This window comes from Zosterops lateralis (assembly GCF_965231275.1).
Source record: "Zosterops lateralis genome assembly, chromosome: 3".
In the NCBI taxonomy this organism is placed as follows: Eukaryota; Metazoa; Chordata; class Aves; order Passeriformes; family Zosteropidae; genus Zosterops; species Zosterops lateralis.
The window spans coordinates 56,882,762-56,905,047 of NC_139764.1; the positions used below are offsets into that span (position 1 = coordinate 56,882,762).

Sequence of the window (22,286 nt, forward strand, 5' to 3'; positions counted from 1 at the left end):
ACAGTTGTAATCTTCTGTTCCTGGAGAAATTGCCATAGGATGAATGCAGTATTAAGTTTTCAAATTTGAACACTAGGCGGGAAATTGAAAATACAAGATTCAAATTATGCGTAAATTTACCACACTGCGTATATGTATTTTGGTGGTATTCTTTTGGTTTTTTACGCTTAGTAAAGTAATTCAGCTTAAATTGCTGTAAATTAATTTTGACACTGTTACAAAATTGAATCTTCTACAAATAAAATGTGCTTTGCTACAGTGTTAATGTTAAAATATTGCTCTGTTCAAATTTAAACACCAAAACCCTCAAAGCTGTAGATACACATGGAAATATCACTGGGACACTGTACAGTTTTATTGTGAGCAACTTCATTGGTTTTCATAGAGCTTTTTGGGTTTTTTTAGCTCTGCAGATCCCTATCTATTATTTCTGTTATGCAACTCAGTAATGCTACAGGCAGTTGCGTAATTGGAATGCCAGAAGAATTGTTAAATGATATATTGTATGTGTGAAATTGTTTTAGGGTTTTTTTGCTGCTTATGTGTAGGCATAAAAAGAGTGTGTTGAGAGTTCAGCACTATTTTTTTTTTCATTGGAGGGGATTAAGTAAGAATTTTTTATGTTGAGGTAAATATCAAATTCAGTTATTTATGTTTCCTATAAGAAGGCCGAGCTGCTCCTCAATTCTTGAATTTGTGGCAGCAAGTTGAAACTGAAGTGGTCTGCCTTCTTTTCTATGTACTATGTGCCGTCACTGTATGAGTTATTAGTTCCTGTATTTGTTGTGAGTTGCCTTCAGCTCCTTAAAAAGAGTCAGCACCCCATTGCTTTGAAGTCATTATCAGTTTAATATTTAGATTATCTCATACTGAGTTCTAAGGCAATGTGAAGATCAATTCATGAACTTAATGTGAATTGTTCTTTATGTAGTGTTCTATGTTATCCTGAAGCCTTCCCAAGGTTTAGTCCCACATTATTTGTAAACAATAAATTAAAAAATTTTTTTAGATTAAAATCATTCTAAAACACAGGTAAACTTCTTGTGGTCTTTCTGCATCAAATTGCAAATTATTTGCTGTAAAGAGTTGCAATTTTGTAATTAAGTCACCTCTAAGTAAGCTTAGAATTCTTCAATAGCCACTAGAAGTGGTTGCTTCACCTGAAGGGTACCACTAAAGCAATTCAGTAACATTTTGTAACTGAATATCGTGTGTAATGTGCTGCCCACCTGTATTTAGTGATCCAGGTACTGTTCTGTTCTTTGTGGACTCATGTTTGGGGAAGTCTCACTAATAAAATACATACCATCAAATAGAAAACTCTAAGAAAAATCTAATCTTACAGCTATGCATGGCAAAGGATAGGGAATAGATTAAGAGTAAGAAGAGAATTTATGTGATGTAAATATCCTTGAGATCATGATCACTGTGTGGTTGGGAATTATTATTCTAAAATTTTCTGGGATTTTATTTATATTTAGTGGTCCTAAATGTTCCTTTATGGGTTTTCTTGATCTAATATTGTTTTAAATTAATGATACCCCAGAAGAGCTTAATTTGGTTGTAACTCCTGAAAGAAACTAATTTATTCTGTGGGATTCTTTATGTATACTTTAAAATGAGAAATATAACCATTAAGTGAGTAAGTAGTAATTAATTTGCTTTGAAGTCTGAATACTTTGTAAAGTAGTAAATTTTTCTTAATTCTTGTTAGAAAATACCATATTTGAGGATTAAATAGAGGTGGAACAAATTAGTGGGATAAAGAGGTATTGTTAAGTGTTTGCAAGCATTTGCCTCTAGAACCAGTAGCACAAAATACGGCATAAGTTATACCTGTGTGTGTGACTGCTTTATACAGTAGAAATTCTAACTTTGTTTCCTTTTAGAATGTGGAAAATAGAAATGAAGGCAGCATCTGCTGTGAGAGTTTTCCCTCATCCTTCATTTGTCTACACTGCCAAGTACCACCCAGTTGCTGACTCTTTGGTTGTGACAGGATGTTACGATTCAGTGATAAGAATCTGGAATGCAGATGTGAAAGAAATCCATGGGCAACTGCTACAGGAGCTTGATGGCCATAAAAGTTTCATCAACACACTTTGTTTTGATGCAGAAGGTATGTAGTTAATATTGCTTTTACAAATAGTTGTCTTTCCAATTGAAGACCAACTTGAGTATTACTAGTTTTCTTTACTTCATGGAGGTAGTGTATTCTTCTTAGGAAGAAATTGTTCACTGGGAGAGTGCTGAGACACTGAGACAGGTTGCCCAGAGAAACTGTGGATGCCCTATCCCTGAAGGTGTTCAAGGCCATGTTGGTCTGGGCTTTGTTCTTGTAGAAGGCGTCCCTCCCCATTTCAGGGAGGTCAGAACTAGATGATTTTTAAGGTCCCTTTCAACCCAAATCAATCTATGACTTTTTGATAAAGAAAATGAGGTAGTAGTAATTAGATAGTGAGAATTTTAGCACTAGACTGAAGAAGTGGGAAGATTATGAACTTTTTAATATTGACAGAGAATAGGAAGCATGGAGAGAAAAGGACAGAGATTTGATCATTGTGAGTCATGTTAACTCACAATAGGTTTACAGCTGTAGGTTTATAGCAGAAAGTGAATGTTGTACTGACATGTTATAGTGGAGGAAGAGTTGAAAATGGATGAAAATTAAAGTTTGACTTTTTCTATTATTAGTGACATCATTAATAGTTAAGTGGTTCATTTTAGTCACTGGAGTAGATACTACAAAGAGGAAAGGTGGACTCTTATAAAGAAAAAGTATTTGTGCTTAAAGAACAAGTGTTGGAAAACACTATTTGTTCTAGCTCAAGGTCCTCTTAGTGAATGTATAAGTAATGTAGATATTGATCTATCATGAACTGTAAATGCTCACTTTTTGCTGGTTGTAGAATATGAATAGAAATGAAAAAAAAATTAAAAATCTGTTATGCATCTCAGTATTTAATATCTATGCTACATCCAGATTTATGGATGTAAATGGATCCAGCTTATATCATGCAATATGAGCAAAATGAATTTGCAATGAGTATATTATAGCAAAAGAGATGAAAGATTTGGTATTTGCCTATTCACAAAAATGAAAGAACAAAAGATTGTTTCTTGTTTTCTGTATTGTTTTTTGGTTGGTATTTTACTTATAAGACATTATTTCTCAGGGCACTACATGTTCTCAGGAGATAGTTCAGGACTGATAATAGTTTGGGATACACCTGTCAAAGGAAGTTCTCCACACCTTTTTCAACATTGGAAGATCAATAAGGTAAACAGGTTTATTAAACTAGCATTGTAAGTTTATGTGAACTGTTCCAAATCTAGTAATCTGATTTGAATGACATTTTTTTAATACATTACATTTTGTTTAACTGCAGAGGTACATTTTCTTTAAAAATTGGTATAGAAAACCTGATACAATATGCAGTAGCGATTCACTGACTTAATTTGTTTTAAATTGTTTTGCAATTTAATTGGGTTGGACACTAAAACAGGTTCCCCGGGGAAGTGATCACACCACCAAGCCTGAGAAAATTCAAGAAGTAATTGGACTCTCAAGGAACATGGTGTGATTCTTGGGGCTGTCCTGTGTAGGGCCAGGAGTTGGTCTTTTATGTTCATAGTGGAGCCCTTGGAACTAAGGATATTTTAGAATTCTGTGATTCTGTAGGTTTTTTTTGCTATATAAAACATGAAAATACTTGAGGTTTGATAGCACCGTTTTAACAGGTAAATGCTTTATTCTCTAGAGACAAAAATAAGATAGACCCCAGGCTTTAAAAACCACCTTTGTTCATACTTTAGAGCCCTAATGTTCAGTCAGCATTTCTGTCATCAGCTTAATTTTTTTAAAATTCAGACACAACATAATCTGCCTCATGATTGTAAAAAGTTGATGTCTAGGGTGTAATGCCCTAATATAGGAACAAACTTTTTCCTTAACCAGATAAAATTAATTCAGCAGAAAGAGAGTAATGCAAGAGAAAAATGGGCAATGATGTGTAAAAACAAGAGTTTTAAAACACAAAGTTATATAACTTTCTTTATTTTCCATCCTTCTGTAGGAAATAAAAGAAAATGATCTTAAAGGAACACCAATAAATCATTTGGAAGTGCATCCGAATGGAAGACGTTTATTAATCCATGCCAAAGACAGTACCCTGAGAATTATGGATCTCAGAATGTTAGTATTTTTGGTGACAAATATGCATTTCCTTTATGCTTTAAAATTGACATGGGGAAATAAAATACCATAAAGGTATTAGTTGTGTAGCTGGGGAGAAAACAGATGTCCTAATAATCAAGGATAGAAATGTTAGGGTTAGGAAATGATTTCAAAACACTGGTGTGTTACAGACCTCCTGGATGATATTGAGTAAGTCTTTTAGAATGGAATATCTAAAAATTACTAGATTACTTGGGAGCCTAAAGTGGCATGAAGAATGCAATGTTAGTCTTCTAAAGATTGAAATATCTTTTAAAATGCAATCTGGGCATGAAAAGAACTTGGAAGTGATATGTGTGTTAGTTTTGCATTTTTAAGACTCTGGGAAGGATATTTTGATGATGAAATGGAAGATGATTGTTTTCACAAATACTAAAAACTGCAGTGATGTACATTTTATGGGTTATTAAGCAGGCTGTGAGATAGTTTTGCAGTTTTTGATGATTTTCTCATTCTTAATTGGTATAAGCATGATTTTTTAAATGACAAACAAAAAGAAAAAGCAAGGAGTGTATAGACTCATTTGAGTTTGATGTTGGAGAATGACTAGTTCAACCCAATAGTCAAATCACAACAGCATGCTACTCAAGAGCTTTATACAATTGGATTTTTAATATTTTGAAGGATGAAGATTTTACAACTTCTGTGAGCAACATGCTCTAGTGTTCATTCACCCTCAAAAGACTTTTTTCTTCTTTTTAAATAGATTTAGCTATATTTCAATTTATGTCCATTCCCTCTTGTCCTTTGATTGGGTGGGAGTGAGCATAGTCTCTCACCAATCACATACATATGTTGATAAGATGCACTTGAACATTCTATTCTGGAAAGTCACATTAAAGATATGAACAACTTTTCTAAAATGTTTTGTCCTTAATTTGATAGGTTTCTTTCTGTCCCTCACCACACAGAAAATCCTGGGAGGTACTTAAAAGATGTGTAGATGTGGCCCTTAGGTACATGGGACAGTGCTGTGTTAATAGTTGGAATTAATGATCTTGAAGATCTTTTCCAAACTTAGCAATTCTGTTACTGTACTGGATTGAATGTTTGTACTAGCTGAGGACTCTACTATATTATGCTGTGGGTTTCTCTTTTACTGTAAATGATAAATTATAATGACCATGCTAGAAGCTAAACTGTCCACTCAATTGAAGCATGAAATTGCTGAATTAAGAGAGGAAACGGTAGTTTTGAGGCAGCATTTTGTTGCTCCTCTTCCTGAAACGTGCAGGGTTTTAGTTTGAGAGGGAAAGATAGGCATGCATATTAATCTTTAAGAAAGGGAAATCTTTAAGAAATATTAATCTTTAATATGGGGTGTACTTTCACAATTATTTTAAGCAAATTTATCCATAGGACGTACCATCTCCTGCAATCTCCCACACCTTTGGCCGCGTATTCCTAGCATTCCTTTTTTATCATCTCTAGAGATCTTTTGATGATCAGTGAGCTGATCTGGCTAAAAATTAGCCTACAAATACAAATGATTAATTCTCATTTTAATCAACTATCTGATCAAACTCATCTGATCGCTGCCCAAACACTAGAGAAGAAATGAGGGAGAGCCTGGGAAAATAAGGGTGGAGAGGACACCACCAGGACTGCTACTTTGACCACAGCCCGCAGTTACATTGACTTAAGTCTATCAATAAACCACAGGGTCAGATACCCAGCAGTGATAATTTTGCACGTCAGCATTAACTGTTCATTCCCTGCATGAGAAAAGAGGGGGTGGAGGTCACAGATGAACACAATTCATGTTGATTGACAGCTGGTTGCTCTTAACTTTCCTCTTTCAACTTGCTTTTTTTGATCTTTTTGGATAATGCTGCTGTCCTGTCACTTAGGTATGTGATCAAGGATTTGGTTTTGGTTCAGTCCTCTCCTTAGGGGTTCATATGAAATTTAGTTTTACATCTTGCAGGGCTCTACTAATGACATCTTAGAGATACTATCTTTCTTATTCATACAGCTAAAACTCTTATTTGGGCTAAAATGGTCTTGCACTGGAAACATTAAAGCTTCCTTTTCTCTTACTTGTGAAATAGAATTTCATCTAGGGTATATTTATTTAGAATATTGTTTAAAATAATTTTCCTGTCATATTAAAGGGACTGCTATTCTCCCAGCATTCCTCCATTGCTTTTGCAGTAACAAATGTGAAATAATACTGTCCTCTGTCCTTGAGGGCTATTGGTGGCCTATTGCTGTTCTTGCCTCAAATTCTGCATTGTAGTACTGCTGCGGGGTTAGTCTCCATGTTGAACTTTGATATCCTTTTCCAAGCTATGCCTCATGTTTAAAATAGCTTCTTACAAGCTGATTTATGGTTTTTTCCATCCTTTTGTGGATTCTCTCCTACTTGATGCCTACAGACTGTTTGACAGTAGATCATTATTACTGTGCTGACCAATAGTGTTTCACTGAAAAAATATTAGGATACCTAAGTTGCAAAATATTAAATATATTAATAATAAGTCAACATTTATGTCTGAAATTGTTGATTTTACTGCTGGTTTTCTGACCAAGGAGACATTAGTTTGCAGAGCTGAAGAGAGCTGCTGCTTAAGTTTAATCATTCAAGCTCAAGAAGCATAATGAAAACTTCTGACAGAGCTTGGACTTATAGTGCCAGTTTCCCTGTTTTATGCAAAGCCCAGAATTAAGATAGTGCAAATTACTGCATCTCTATCTGTTCTCTAGATCTGATCTCTAGATCTAGAATTTCCTTTTTCTGCTGAAAGACAAGGATGTACATTTTCATCTATACTGTCAGGTGCATTATGAAGGTTAGGGAAAATACAGGGTAAATAAATACTGCACTCTGCAAAAAGCGTGTGCTTGTATATACCCCTTGAGGTGCAAGGTGTACTGATTTTTCTGAGGGATAGAGGGGGAACTGACACTTAAAAAGTTACATTGTCTTTTCTGAATGTATCTTCTGTATTTGCAAACTTTCTTTAGCTTGGCAACAAAGAAATATGTAGGTGCTACGAATTACAGAGAAAAGATTCACAGCACCTTAACACCATGCGGTACGTTCCTGTTTTCGGGAAGTGAAGATGGAAAGGCTTATGTTTGGAATCCAGAAACAGGTAACTGATTATTTTATGGGCTTAAGCCAAATTGTCAAAGCTGAGGGAGAAAGGATTTTTTTTTTTTTTTTTTTAAAGGTTTATTGAAACACTTTTGATATGGAATAAAACTTCGGTAAGACGTTCTTAAATCCTGGAGCTTTAGCTCCACCTTTTAAATAGCTGTTATTAATCTCTGAGATTTAATTCTCCAGAGGAAATTAATAGAGGTAACACTTGTAATATCCAGCCTGACTGGAGCACCTGAGGCTCAGCTTTTTGTATACTGCAACTCTTTACATGTGGTGAGGATCTTAAGATGGAATACACAAAAAGTGTTTTAGGTCAGGTAAGTTTTTCTGTTGTGTTGTTTAGATTTGAGAATCAGACTCTTGTTCAGAACCACTTCATCTCTGTGGCGGGTGGTCAGAGACTGACTATTTTTGGTGTGTGGTATATAAGTTTTCTCAGTGAGTTAGTCCCCAAGCTAAAGAGTTTCAAAATAGTTAACAAAATCTTTCTGAAAAAAATGTGATGAAAGTGTAAGGTGGAGTTTCTTGTACAGGAGGTAAAGGAGACAAAAATAAGAGTAGAAAGTAGCAGAATACCATTTTGGATTTGATGACGTTATATTCTGTCTGTTATTGTACTATATATAATTTTTTAAAATAAATATTTTGAAACTGGCAGATAACTAACAGTTCTGTTTTGAATTTCTTTCCATGTTTCCAACTACCTCAGCTTGCATCTCTGTTGCTACATAATTTGCCTGACAACTTAAAAAAAATAAAGTAAAAGGAAGGAGGAACTTTGTTATTAGTATGTTTTTATTGGATTTTGACTTTTGTTTACACACTGTATTTGCATTTTTAGTGCCATCAGCTGAAGAGCTAATTTTATTTATATGTTTTTTAATAACTCTCTGCTCAACTTTCACTCCTTTTATCAGTATTATATAGCTGAAATCCACGAGTCAGATGGCTATCTTTGTACAGTGCAAGCACAAACAAATACTGCGGAACGCCACCTTTCCAGAATGTGCTTATCAGAACAAGAGAACTCATCTAACCTGGTGCATCCTCCTCTGGCATTTCCTACAGCTATTGCAACAGCACTGACTTTTCTGACTTACTGAATAACTTAAAAGCATGCAATATTTCCTTTGTCTTATGCCAAAATACTACTTTTCAATCAGGAAGTTGACTGAAGAACATTTATTTACAGTGGCAAACACTGCAATAGTACAAGATTTAACCAACTGTTATTTTGCTCTATCAAATGTTTCAAATATTTTTCCACTTATTTCACTTCTGCAGGAGATCAGGTGGCCATATATTCTGAACTCTCCTTCACATCTCCGCTTCGTGATGTTGCCTTTCATCCACACGAACACATGGTGTCTTTTTGTGCCTTTGGTCAAAACCATCCAATACTTGTATACATTTATGATTATAAAGGTACAGTACAAATTCTCTTGATACCTGTAAGTTTTTTATTTTTAGAAGCAATTTGTTAATATTTGTACTTCTTTTGAGAGAATTTGATGATAATGCTTATCTTTTTTCTGGGACGTACCAAAACTGAATTGAACATGATCCTGCACAACCTGTTCTATGTGATGCTGCTTTAAGCAAGGGTTTTGTCCTAGCCAAAATCACCAGAGGTTCTTCAAGCTTTTTGTATTTCATACCATGTGATTTTTGCAGCACTTTATCATATATAGGCAGCATCATACAAAAGCCCTTTTTGCAATATCAAGGTGGATTACAGAGACAGAAAATACTATTATTTGGAAAACTAATTAGTAGCTTAATCAGAATCTGAGTAGTTTATGCGAGCTATGTTACAAAATAATGTTGAGGAGCTGTATAGAAATGAATGAGAGTGTATAGACTAATAAATAGTCTATATAGTATAGACTAGAGTGTATAGTCTAATAAATAACCGTTACAGCTGTGATGTGATTATGTCAGAGATGTGTTTATTCCTCATGTTGTTTTGAAGAGAAGGTAGTAATAAATGCTAACTTTGAAGTTTTGGTATACAAAATAAAATTCAGATTGTCCTTTGCAGGCTTTTTTGATAGTTGTATTCAATTAAGGTTATTTCCATCTAGAGAGTTAATGTGTTAATATGAATTACGCAGTAATTTTTTTGTATGAATTACATTTGCAGGGGACACAGATCTGTAAAGCTGATCTTTTCTTTATACGCTGGATTTTTAAGTAACATGTAGTAATAGGATTACTCATAAAATCTCAGTGTAGGTTATTTGTTGAATTGGTTCACTTTTACAGGAACATTTAGTGGAAGGACTATGCAATCAATATTTAGTGCTATACTTCAATTAAGTAGGATATGGGTATTTTAAAAAACAATGAAATTTTTTGGGGGTGAAGGGTTTCTTCAGAATTTTTTGGTTGTTGAACAGGCAGTGAGTCTTAAAAAACTTAAAACAGTAGTTTGAAATATATATACATGTGTGTATACACTTTTAGAGATTACATAGCACAGTGGTAGTTATTTGTGTCTTCTGACTTCATAACTGCTGACAATAAGATTTTGCATAGATTGTGGTCCTTTTTTGTGTCATTTGTCGCTATCTTTTTGTTCCTGTTTTGGTTAAAAGCACCATCTTTGGTTTCAGAAAATAGTCATACTGCCATAGTGTTGAAAGAGTTAAACAATTAGTAATACTAATTTTAGTCACTGACACAATTTTTAAGACTTTGACAGCATGTTTTAGTTACACCAACAGTTTTATTAATATCCTGGGCAGAACTTCCATGAAGAATTCTTTTAAGCTTTGTTGGCTTGAGACCATAATACAAAAAATTACAGAAGTCAATTTGTCAGTCAGTGAGTCCTGTATAATATGTCTGTCAACTTATGATATATTGCTCAGACATCATGAACTCACTTGAACTAGGCTGGAAAAAATGTGAAATGTCACCAACTTGAACTCAGTGCATGCTTTATAACTTTATTGCCTTTGAAAAATTCCTTTCTCTTCCCACTCTTTCCCCTCACCCAGTGCCAATATTTCTGCATGTTGCTGGTATGTTTACTGCTACAAAAATACAAGTTCTGTATGAGAGATTACTGAGCTCAAATAACTGAAGTGAGATATTGTGATCAGAAGAGACAGGGGGAAAATGAGGTAGTAAGGGTAAAATTTCATGTCACTTTCAGGTTTTCCATATAGCACTATTGGTACAGTTTCTGGTGGTGTTTGACTGAAGACATGGCTGGCAAAATGACTGTGATCCTTTGATTTTTTTTTTTTTCCCCATGGCAATGTAAGGCTTCACCTGAGACATTAATATGGCTTATTTCTACAGTTGCACAACAGGAAGCTGAACTCGTAAGAGATCTCAGTTTATCACTTACCACAGCTGCACCAAGAGGGCCACACTTCTTTAGCAGTTTTTCTGAAATTCCTGTACAAAAAAACTCAGTGATGTCTCCAGCAGATCAGTTTGTCAGTGTTGCAAGAGCATCAATGAGAATGCAGAAGGTGAAACAAAAACTTGATTCTGTTACGGTAAGTCAAATTTAATTAATTCCAGAAGTGTATAGTCTTCCCATATTCTGGAACTAGTATACTTGAAAAAAACATGTATGTGTTGTCATGGCATCTGGTCTTTAGAAATAAAATCTCTCACTTACACTAACGCAGGTGTAAGTAGCTCTTGAGAAAAGAGCAATCATAAAAAATTTAATTTTGTTTTTCAAGTACTGATGACAAGGGCTTTTTTTATGCTAGTGCCTATTGCTGTTTGTCCGTTTATGTGAAATCAGGGATCCATAGATCATTATGGCTGAGATTCCTATTTACCTTAAAAATTGTATGTGGCATAAATGGTAGAGGTTTTAGGGAGCTGCAGAATTGGGAAGAGAGCATACCCTGTGCTGGGCACAGCTGTTTCAAGCCAGCTCAGTGAAGGACGATATGGACCCACTGCACAACTGAAACCAAAGAGAATATGGCACCTCTGAGAAAAGAGACTTAAGAAAGGTTGGAACCTACTAGAGACAGGAAACACCACAGCAGAGGAAAAATGCAAAGGAAAATGTGTCAGGGGCCACAAGGGAAGATACAGGAGGAGGGGTGTGAGGAGTCATGTGAAATGAGGAGATGTGAAAGAAGACAGCAGAAGGAGGTACGAAGGTGATGCAAGAGACACAAAACAATGCAGAAATGGAAATACAGGGGAAATAACAGAGTAGGCTTGAAGGGAAAGACGAGCGATACATGAGGACACACAAAAGAAAACACAGATGATGGTACACCTCCAAAGGGGTTGCAAGCAATGGAAGAATCCTTGCTGGACAAGGTGCAATCCCCAAGGGGATGTTGTCTGGTGGAGGATCCATACTAAAGCAGTTGAAAAGAGCATTCAAAAGAGAATTGAAAAGAAAAAAGAGTCAAAAAGAGCAAGTCACTATGCACTAACCTCACTCTACTGCCCCACCTTTCCATTGCCTTTCCAAAGGGACTGAGTGTAATGTAATGTCAAAATCAAGGAGACTGGGGATTAGAAGGAGAAAAAAGGTGCCTGAAGTGGAAACAGACAAGGAGGGATGAAAAATGCTTTCCTTGGCTGGGTGTTTTTACTATTTGTCTTGTTTCTCAATGCCCAAATCGGCACTTAAAGCTTTTCTAATTTGCAATGAATTTAATTAAGTTATATTCTCCAGCTTGAAATAATGTTGCAATAATAAATTTGCAACAAGAATGCAGAATGTTCCTGAGTAGCACTGTGGAGTTACAATTACTTTTCACAATGACATGAACCGCATTTGAATTTACATTTACTGTTTTTAATTTTGAAGTACTTTTGAGTGCATGTAGATTTTTTTTAATGTCGTTTTAGATTTTGTCTGCATTAATAAGTAGTGAATCACAAAAGAAGCAGATGGGTAGATGAAAGCAGTTGTTGCTGAGGTTGCTGTAACTACTGTCATCATGCTTTAGGGGTTTTACTTTGGATTAGATTTAGTCTGGTTCCTTAGCTTTGGCATCCCCATTAGGCCTGAACTTTGAAACTGTCTGGAAGAAAGGTATCCCACAGACCTTCACACAGACCACAGATTTCTGAATAGTGAACTCCCAGTGAGCCCCTTCATGAAACATCACATGGTAGCTCTCATGGATAACAGTAGCATGCTGCTTCTACCTTTCAGTTCCTTATTGACATAAGGAAGCAAACCTTGTTTCTACTTTCTTCTCATTCTATTTTTGCTCACCTACAAAGTGAGCACTGGTGCCGTCACGTTGTTTATCAGAGAAGGACACAACATGGAGAGAATGGAGCATGTGGCCTTGTGTCTGGGACAAGTACTCCTGGAGGATACTCCAGGATAAATTTTTACTGTTCTGGATGTCTGGTCATGTGAAGAAAAAGATGGGATTAGAAAATTTATGAGAATCTTTATCATTGCAGGTGTTTACTCTTAGATTAACCAGCAGTTCTGGACTGTGGAAGACAAATGTGGTTTAGCAGAAGCATGTAGAAGTTCCACGTTACCATGTGACTAAATGGAATAGATAAGCCTACAACTGTGTATGAGAGAATAACTTTCAGCCACTGGAGTTTTGTAACCCTAGATTTCCACTGGCTGGTTTACTGTGAGCAGGGTAATGATCTGTGTTTTTGACAGCATCTTCCAAGCCCTCTACCCATGTGGGAGATGTCAAAAAGTTCATCTGAGTCTTCTCATTGGGTTTCCAAACAGTACAGGATGGTGGTTGAAAGAATCCACTTCCAGTTTGATATCTGTCACATAGCAGTAGTGATTATAAACACTGAGAGTGCTTTCTTGCAGGGCTTTATGAGCCACTGAGATATTGGAGAGGAGATTTCTTTGAAAGGAGTATTGATGCTAATCTTTTCAGTGATCCAGCATGAGACTCAGGGGACAGCAGTGCATACTTTGCAGGCAGGGCTGGGGTCATTTTTGCGTGTGACTGCAGTATTGCTTGCCTGGTTTATCACATTTTGGACAGTCCCAGAGTAAAATATACAACATCAAAACTTAAAATTTCTACTAATTTGTAATTGGGAATTAGTTTTTAATGTGTGTGCAGTTTTCTTTCTCATATGAAAGATGATGCATGTATGTAAGTGCAGGCTTTGCTGGAAGGCTAATTAGAGTGCACATGCACATGGATGGTTTGCTAAAGTGTTTGTCAGAGTAGAACTCTTAAAAGTTGCCATGTGTGAGAATGTGCTAAAATTTCTGGGAACAGACAAGCGAAAATGGAGAAAGATGACTTTAGGAAACCACACATAGGGTGGCTTGCTGCTGTGTGGTCAAGTTGTAACATTAAAAATCCAGATGAGAACACAGGTGTTACCTTGTCTGTATTTCACAGAGTCATAGAATATGTTGAATTGGAAGGAACCCCCAGAGATCAAGTTCAACTCCTGGCACTGCGCGGCACCAACCCCAAGAGTCACACCACGAGCCCGAGAGCATTGTCCAAACACCTCCTGAGTTCTGTCAGGCTGGTGCTGTGACCACTTCCCTGGGGAGCCTGTTCTAGTGCCCAGCCACCCTCTGGGTGAGGAACCTTTTCCTGATATTCAACATAAACCTCCCCTGACACAACTTCAGGCCATTCCCTCAGGTCGTGCCACTGGTCACCACAGAGGAGAGATCAGTGCCTGCCCCAGCTCTTCCCCTCATGAGGAGGTTGCAACTGCAGTGAGGGCTCCTCTCAGTCTCCTGCAGGCAGAACAGACCAAGTGACCTCAGCTACTCCTCTAACAACTTCCCCTCCAGGCCCCCTTTACCACCTTTGCTCTGTCGTTTGCACACTCTCTAATGGTTTCATGTGTTTCTTACATTGTGGCACCTGAAACTGCACACAGCTCTTGAGGTGAGGCTGCCCCAAGTGCAGCGTAGTCCTGGTCTGTGGGCTATGTTTGCATGCCCTTGTTACAGACATGTGGCAACAATAAATACCATGTTGGGTCAAGCATGGTGGCAGCATACCTTGTAGACCTGGCCTAAGGTCACACCTGGAGTCACCTTTTATGAGACGAAGGGGCTGGAACACACAAACAGCAAATCTGCCAACACAGCAGTCTCTGGTTTTAACACGTGCCAACAGCATAGCTACTTTGGAGTTTGAAGTTCTGTGACTTAGATACAGGATTGGAAAAATTGATGTCAGTACCTTAAAGTTTGCCTTAAGGCAGGTAGAGAGAATACTCTGATCCTGTAGAAGCTTGGGTTCTTTGTCTTATGACCTGTGTCCCATTTCCAGGTCCCATTAGAACCAATATTTTTTTTTGTTTTGTTTTTCTTCTTTTTACCTAAACATGAACCTTAATGAATGATAGATAAATGAAGTTTCTTTTCTTCTCTTCTGCAGCATTGCCATTCCTATTAGCCCAGAAATTAGAACTAAGAGTTGACTATTGTGCTAAAACTTTAGCAATTAACAAAAACTAAGACCTTTTGATACAAAAGGTAAAAATTAATTTCTATGTGAAACCAGAATGCAGAATTAGCTTCTGTATCACATAGAGAAATTATGGAGTAGTGAATCCTGGCAGCAGTTATTACTTATCTCTACCTCAAGGAATGAATACTAATGTGTGATTCTATTAATGGAGGTTTTGGATAGGAAAACATTTAACTCATCTCTGGCTCTTGGAAGTGCTCATAAGTGTTTTTCATTCAATTTTATTCAATATTATTTATGTTTTTTAAATTTCACTTCCATCTAGCAGTGAAAAAACCTGTTTATAACTATCCATAACGATAGAATATGTTGTGTAGGTATAGAGAGAAGGGCTTTCTTTGAAGATGTAGTATCCTAGCTCAGAAATTGGGCTTTTACATGTCTGACCTCTTTGTGGCACTTATGAATAGCCTCTGTGTATACTCTGTAGTACTAGTCTTGGAATCAATTAGTTGTTGGCTGCTTTATTTCTCAATATATGAATGCTTAACTTGTGAATGCATAAGTTAAAGTATGATTAGCTTTTTCCAGTTCTTAGTTAATGATGTATTTCTGGAAAATGTTATTAAAAGTGGTTACCACTTTTAATTATCTAAGTGTTACCAAAATTCTGATACTCGGAGTGTATTAAATGCAGTGTTAGACAAGTAGAATGCAAAATACTCTTTCCTATATACAGAAATGCTTACAACTGTTTAGTTTTTGTCCTATAAGTGTATTTATTACTATAGCATAATTCACAAAGAAGTAGATACTGTGAGAGAATACAGAAGCCTATACCTTGGATTGCATGAAATGTACTGAACTTCCATCACTGAGCTGTACGTCTATAAAATATATTCATAAATAATGCTTTGGTGTAGTAGACATAATATACTTATATTATTTAGTCCTTTGAGATGATCTCCTTTTAGAATTTCGTGGACATGCAAAATACATGTTTTTGTGTTAGAATAGAACAGAATTTAAAGTCACCACTTTGAAGAAAAAAATTGTGCAACCCTTTTGGGAAACACATAAACATGATATTGAGCCATCAAGTGGAAGAAGACAGAAACTTGTGTTTCTGTCACAACAAAGACTTAGGGGCACAGCTGGAAGCCCAGGTAGTGTGTATTTTTTATGCTACCATTTTCAGTCTGATAAGAATCTGTCCTCTGGTTCTTCTTAGTTTTGGTAAATTCTGAAATACCATGCTTGACTTCTGGGGTTTAGTGCAGATCTGGAAGGTGAGAGTTCTAAAGTAACTTACTATAGCTTCTACTTGGAGATGGAAAATGGTGTTCATAATACATGAAGTACTGAGGACTCTTTAAAACATTGCCTATTCTGTGAAATTTCTTGGCCTAGTACCAGATAATGCTGCAGTGCCTCTGCAGGCTGAAATAGCTGTTTCACTTGATCATGCCTGCAATACAAAATTTTAACCTACAAACTGCAAGGGAAGGTTCTGGTATTCTATAATCTTATCATATGTATAAGAAATGGGAAGTACTTTAAAAACCTCTTTTTTAAATTTTTATCATATTAGTAGGTATGAACATGATCCTGTAACACAGGCAGTCATTTTCCATATGACCTGTGCAATGTATTTCACTGGATGAGAGCTTTTAAATTAAATAGGTGGGTTTCTTAATAGTTATGTAGGCTTTTTCCTATTCCTGTATTCCTCTTAAGAATGCTAGGACATGCTCTTACTCTAAGAAATTTTATTCAGTTATTACTTTACACAAAGCTACTCCCAACTGCAGACTTGTAAGGATGTATTTTGTAAGCCATGATATATCAATACCCTGTAAACCTGGGCATTTCATTTACTATGTTAAAATAATTTTTATAAAGCTCTTTTCTATTTGCTAAGCAGATACTGTTGAATCATTGTGATTTCATAAACTGTTTATATGCAATGGCTGAATTATTACTCTGTTAGTGTCAATTTCCATTTGTATGTCCTTGTCATTTCTGGGCTTCTATTGGGAAAAATAGTTGGGCACTCAGGTTACAAGGAAACCATATTGCCGTGTAGACATGTAAGAGGACTGTAGGAAGCTTCAGGACAACATACTTGCTTCAGACAAACAAAGTAAATCTGTTTCAGTTTTGCCTGTGTGTGTGGATAATATCTCATTTTAGCTGTGTTTGGCTTTTCTACTTAGTCTAGAGCTATGTAAGAGCAGAATAGATTATCTGCAAGTGACTGCAGGACCCTACCACAATAGAATCCCAGCTTTCATTTGAGTCCTTCTAGTGCTGCTGTCATAGAAATGATTGTACTTTTTCATCAATGTAAACTTGATTCAAACTTGTATTGCAAATTTAAAAGCTGTAGTGCCATATTCCTATTTTACGCATTATTGCCTATGTGTTTTCTTTATACATTGAGAAAAATATCAGATTGTGTTGTGGGGTTTTTTTATTTCAGATTCAGCTTTTAAATTCTGAAGAATAATGTCTTAATAATGCTTTTAAACTGTCTTTAAAAGCAATGTCCTAGAGACATAGGCTTTCAGAAGAGAAACCTAAAACTAAGAGATTCAGAAGTAGTATAGAGCTGACCAACTTGATTTAGTTTGCAAGTATGTATGGAAATGCTGATTGTATTGATTGCAAAGGTCATGAAATAGCATTCTTAGGAAAAAGAGAAATTGCTTTTGCCACTTTGTCAAGTCTTAGAGCATTCTATTTTTGTCTCGTGCCATTCACTTTTAATGTGGAAACTAGTTTCACTGAAAATGTGTATTTGCATAATTTGCATAGAGCTGCCCTAACACAAAAAAGAAAATGCAAATTGTCTTTGTTTAAGCCTGACAGAAATTGTGTAGGTATCTTTATTGTGACAGAAACAATAAGAATGTTTTGACTCTTAGTTTTATTCAATTCTTAATAGTAGTAAACTGTGTCTTTGATAAAGCTGTGGTTTATGCATGAAGAAAGCAGAGCCTGTTGTGAAAAATAAGTAAATTCGTGGTTGGCTATCTTAGCCAACTTTGATCGTTGTTGTAAAGGTATTTAGCAATGTTTTCCCACAGCATGCATTTCAAAAAAAAAAGGTTGCTTCATATTGTTCTGTGGGTAGTCTTATGTCTGCCTGTTGTAGGAGAATGAATTATTTTTCATAGAATAGTGTACTTCACCTAGAAACAGTTGTGCTTTAATCACTATTCCTCACTTATTAGCTGAGTGCTTCTCATTTCTGTTACAGTATTGTGCCTTTTTTTTTCTCCTTGGGCCTCTTAAAAATTTAAATAATGCTTAAGAGCTATTGGCAGAAAGGTCATTGAAACTCTGGTTTTGTCTCTACTTTGAATGGGCAGTCTTTTATAGTTCACCTGAATTCAGCTTCACTGCCATCAAGGGGAGGAATGAATCACTTCCTGTAAGGCTGCTTAGACTTAAAACTTAATATTTAATATCCCTTTTATTAAAAAGGCTTTTGTCTTGTTTTTAAAGCCTTGGACAGGAAGGAAGTATTCTAAGAAACTTATGCTGCGTTTTAGAACAGGTGGTTTTCTTAAATCCTCAGGTCTGCCCATTCAGTCTTCTCTTGTGTGTGTCTTATTGCATTTGATTTCAAAGTGTTCTGTTTGGCATGTATACTGAGACTGTTTGCATAATGCAGCAGGAATATAAAGAGAAGTGAATTAAGTGTTGTACAGGAATAATTTACATAGAGTTCCATATCTCTTATATAATTTGTTCAAGGACCAGAACCTATACAAAATTAGCTTCATAATTCTTTCTTCTAGGATGAACTGAGAAGGCATCTATTAAGTGTTAGTTTTCAATAGTTTGCTCTGTCCTGTTTACTTTGATTTCTAAAGGCCTGTATATTCAACCTGTCTTCATTTTCTGGTATTATCTGAAACCTAATTTTTGATAGCAAATTTGAAAAAGACTTCCATTAAAGTATTTTACTGGAAAGCCTCAGTTTGTCTTAGAGTGTAGTGTGCATTAGCAAGAAATTCATGCAAAGGGGAGAACTTCTCATTTATCTAGGGAGAAAGGCTCTCCCTGGAGTTTACAATGGATTAAAGAAGATGAAACACTGGGAAGCTGAGCTCAAAACATTTGCAGAACAGATTATTTTTCTGTAGTTGAGTAAATATATAAGCTAATGGCTTTCCACCTTTTTTTTTTTTGTATCAGAGAAAACTTTGTATTAATAAAGCTTACTTACTTGCATATGTAGGAAAAGCAGATTGATTTTGTTGTTGTAGTTGTTCAGAAAAACAGGCCTCCACTCTGATAACATTTCCCAGCTACTGTTTAATAACATTCATTTAAATTTGTACACTGTAATAAAATCTAGCAAGTTTAATGCTTTTTAAAAATCATGTTCATTGATTAATCTCATTTTCTCTCTTGCTTTTTTTTTCTGTCAGCTTTGCAGTATAGTCATTACAGTTGTGCACTTTTGCTGCAAGATTCCTTGTTAGTCAAAGATAGTTTTTCCTGTAAACTGTCTTCATCAGAATTAAATCCATATTCCTGTACAAAAACCAGACACATTAAGATTAAGGTCAGGTGTAGTGGTGCAGAGCAGATTGTAGCAGATACCCTCTGGCCCAGTCAAGTAGATCAACACGTGTTTTATTCCTATAATACCTGCATTCCAGTACACCTGCCAATACCCAAATATCATGCATTATTGAATTGAATTTCAGAAATAATAGTTATATAAAATACATAATTTTTGAGATAGTTCAACCAAAGTGAATCTGTGATTGCCTCCTTTCTTTAAATAGAATTTACAAGCCAGTAGTTTGAAAACTTGAAAATGTTACTGGCCCACAACTGAAGTTTAAGGTTCTGATCTAGAGTTTACTGAGGCCAAAGGTAGTGCTCCACTGATTGGGAGCTTTTAGTTGGATTAAGTGATCATATGCTTTTATTCTATATGATGAAATAGACTTGACTTTTGGAAAGGTCAAGAATTATGGCGTCTTATGTAAATAACTCAAGAATTTTAGCATATAAGCATCTTGCTTGAAGAAAGTTGCAAATATTTTTTAAGGCCTATTTTTCTTCCACTTTGGCTTTGGTGTATTAAGGCAGTGAAAATATATTTAGCAAACAGTAAAATTCTCAATTGGATCAACCAAAAACTTAAGATGATTACACTTTTTTTCATCCACTGTATTGGATAATATAGCAAGAGTAGAATTTGAGAAGGGCTTTTGCTTTGTAATAGTTGTATCTATATCAAGAAAGTCTATAGGAAAACAGATTTTAGCTACATCATCTTTGTTGCTATGGACTGGAATTATATTATGTGTAATTTACATGCAGAAGGTGTCTGGAATTTTGGTGTTCATTGCTTTGCAGAAATCAATTCTGTGCTAGGATTAGTTTAAGATTTTTTTCCTGTAGTGGTGAGTATCTCTTTATGGATGTAGTACAGTCTGAGTACTCAAAAATGAGAAATTATTTTACATTTATAAGTTTATGAGCATATGTACATGTCAGACAATTCTGTTTCATTGTTTGCGCTGCTTGAGAGTTGAGTGTCCATATATAAACACACAATTCAGTTTATAGCTGTGCCAGTAATTTTTCCAGGTCTATATCTCCAAATACTAAGAAAAAATAAATATTGAAGTTGTTAATCATCATTGACTTGAGTTTTAATTTTTTTCCTGGAGTTTAATCGTTATTTACAATAAGCAAATATTTATCTTCTAGCTATTGCATCAGTAAGTCACCCAGGAAATTACATTTCACTTTCTGATTTGTCTTCCTATTACAGGCAAACTCAAATCTCTTGCTTCCTGCACCATCATCTCTGTCACCACACTCCAAGCTGAGACTGCCGGGCACTCTGAGTATTCCAGTGAATTCTCTGTATTCTTTCACTGCTGAAAGTGGTAAGTTTCTTTATTTCTTCACTCTTCATAGGGAAGGGGTGATAACTTCTTTGAGGATTTTTTGTTTTCTGCTTTTTAAAATTTTGCTGTGCAGCTGTTTCAGGGACTAACACAGTTTTTTATATGTGATCATGTTTATTAAGTGCAGTGTGACACAGTCCTATGCTGATGCATGTTTCTTTGTAATACTTTTTTTTCTTTAGGCTGTACACCTGTTTATTAGTGCTGTAAGTTCGTAGAAGAGGATGAGGTTGCTAGTTTTTCTTAATTTAATATTTTCATTATATTTTAATGCTTACTAAAGTGTCTTAAACATGGACACTCAAAACCAAATAGAATTTAAAAGCATATGTACTAATATAGAACCATAGTGCTTGATAGTCTATTTGCAGTTGTTTTTAATCAATTTTTAGATTTCTTTTCCTAAAGATACTTTGTATTGAAAGATTTTGAGAAAAGGGTAAGCCATGCAATTGCTTATATTTGTGATGCTTACTTTGCTAATAATATCTGTTTCATTGCTAATCACAGTATCTAATAGTAAAATTTATAATTTCATGCCATTTTCTCTTTCTGGGCACCTGTAAAATAAGACAGAAAATTGGCACCTTAATTGCGAAGTGTTTTTGTTTTGTTTCCTTGAGAAGGGTAAAAAGAATTCGAGAGGGAGGGTGGAATATATAATGAAATAAAAACAGGTAGTAGAGATTTAAAATGTAGATAGTAAAGATAGGAATAATCTCTGTAATTAAACAGAATTATCTCCTAAAGGCAGACTTTTTTTTTTTTGCAAATGAAGTTATTATTACTTTTTCAGAGCAGCTGGGGACTGGTCCTTAGCATGGTGTAAAAGACTGACCACTGGTCTCAGAATCACTCTTAGTCACTCATTCACAGCACAAATGGCTATAACCAATAAACTTCAGTATTTTTATTTTCTACCTAAACCAAAGAGCTTGGAGCCATAATAATATTCATCTGTTGCTCAGTGGATGCATATTATTTCCACAGTGTGTAAATCTCACAGAGGCTGTAGCACACATATGCTTACATATTGTGAATACTTAAAGTAAGTGGACTAACCCTGTAAAGAACATTAACATATACTTTTAAGTTGTTCTGCATGTCTATTCCTAGTATTGCTCAAATGAAGGAATTTTATTTTCTTGAATTTTACTTTATGCAGAAGCACAGATAAAAAGTATTGATGGCGACTTCCTAAATAGCTTGAGTGAACATAGGTTTATGTTACAGCTAGTCATGAACACTCTCAGTGGTTTTGTTTCCAAAACAGACTGATACTTCCAAGATGATCCACAGGTACAGGGTAGTATTTATACAAGGGAAGCATAGTAAAAAAGGAAATATAGTAAAGAAGAAGCCATGAGAACAGGAAGATTTTTAAGGGAAGGCAACCATAAAAATACTTGTGGGCCACAATTGAAATAGATTTTTCTGTAAGAAAATCCTTTAAAACTGTGAATTACTTCTCTGTCATTTTTTGGGCCTCCAAGTTTTTCTACTGTGGTAGACTTGTTTTCAGTGAAACTTGAAGAGGATTTACTTATCTATTTCATCATTCCCCATTGGTTATAAACTGTGAAAATAAGTGTTGGTGTTCAATTAACTTC

General features: G+C 35.5%; 1 protein-coding gene across 2 annotated transcripts in view; it reads left to right on the plus strand.

The window, feature by feature from the left end:
- AHI1 (Abelson helper integration site 1) overlaps positions 1–22,286 on the plus strand; it is an 87,154-nt gene that overhangs the window by 20,623 nt on the left and 44,245 nt on the right. For both annotated transcript variants that reach the window (XM_083856278.1, XM_083856279.1), the window contains 7 exons: positions 1,890–2,119; positions 3,177–3,280; positions 4,077–4,195; positions 7,205–7,335; positions 8,631–8,771; positions 10,656–10,858; positions 20,538–20,655. In XM_083856278.1, the coding sequence (XP_083712404.1) occupies positions 1,890–2,119; positions 3,177–3,280; positions 4,077–4,195; positions 7,205–7,335; positions 8,631–8,771; positions 10,656–10,858; positions 20,538–20,655 (1,046 nt within the window). The remainder of the gene's footprint in view (positions 1–1,889; positions 2,120–3,176; positions 3,281–4,076; positions 4,196–7,204; positions 7,336–8,630; positions 8,772–10,655; positions 10,859–20,537; positions 20,656–22,286) is intronic.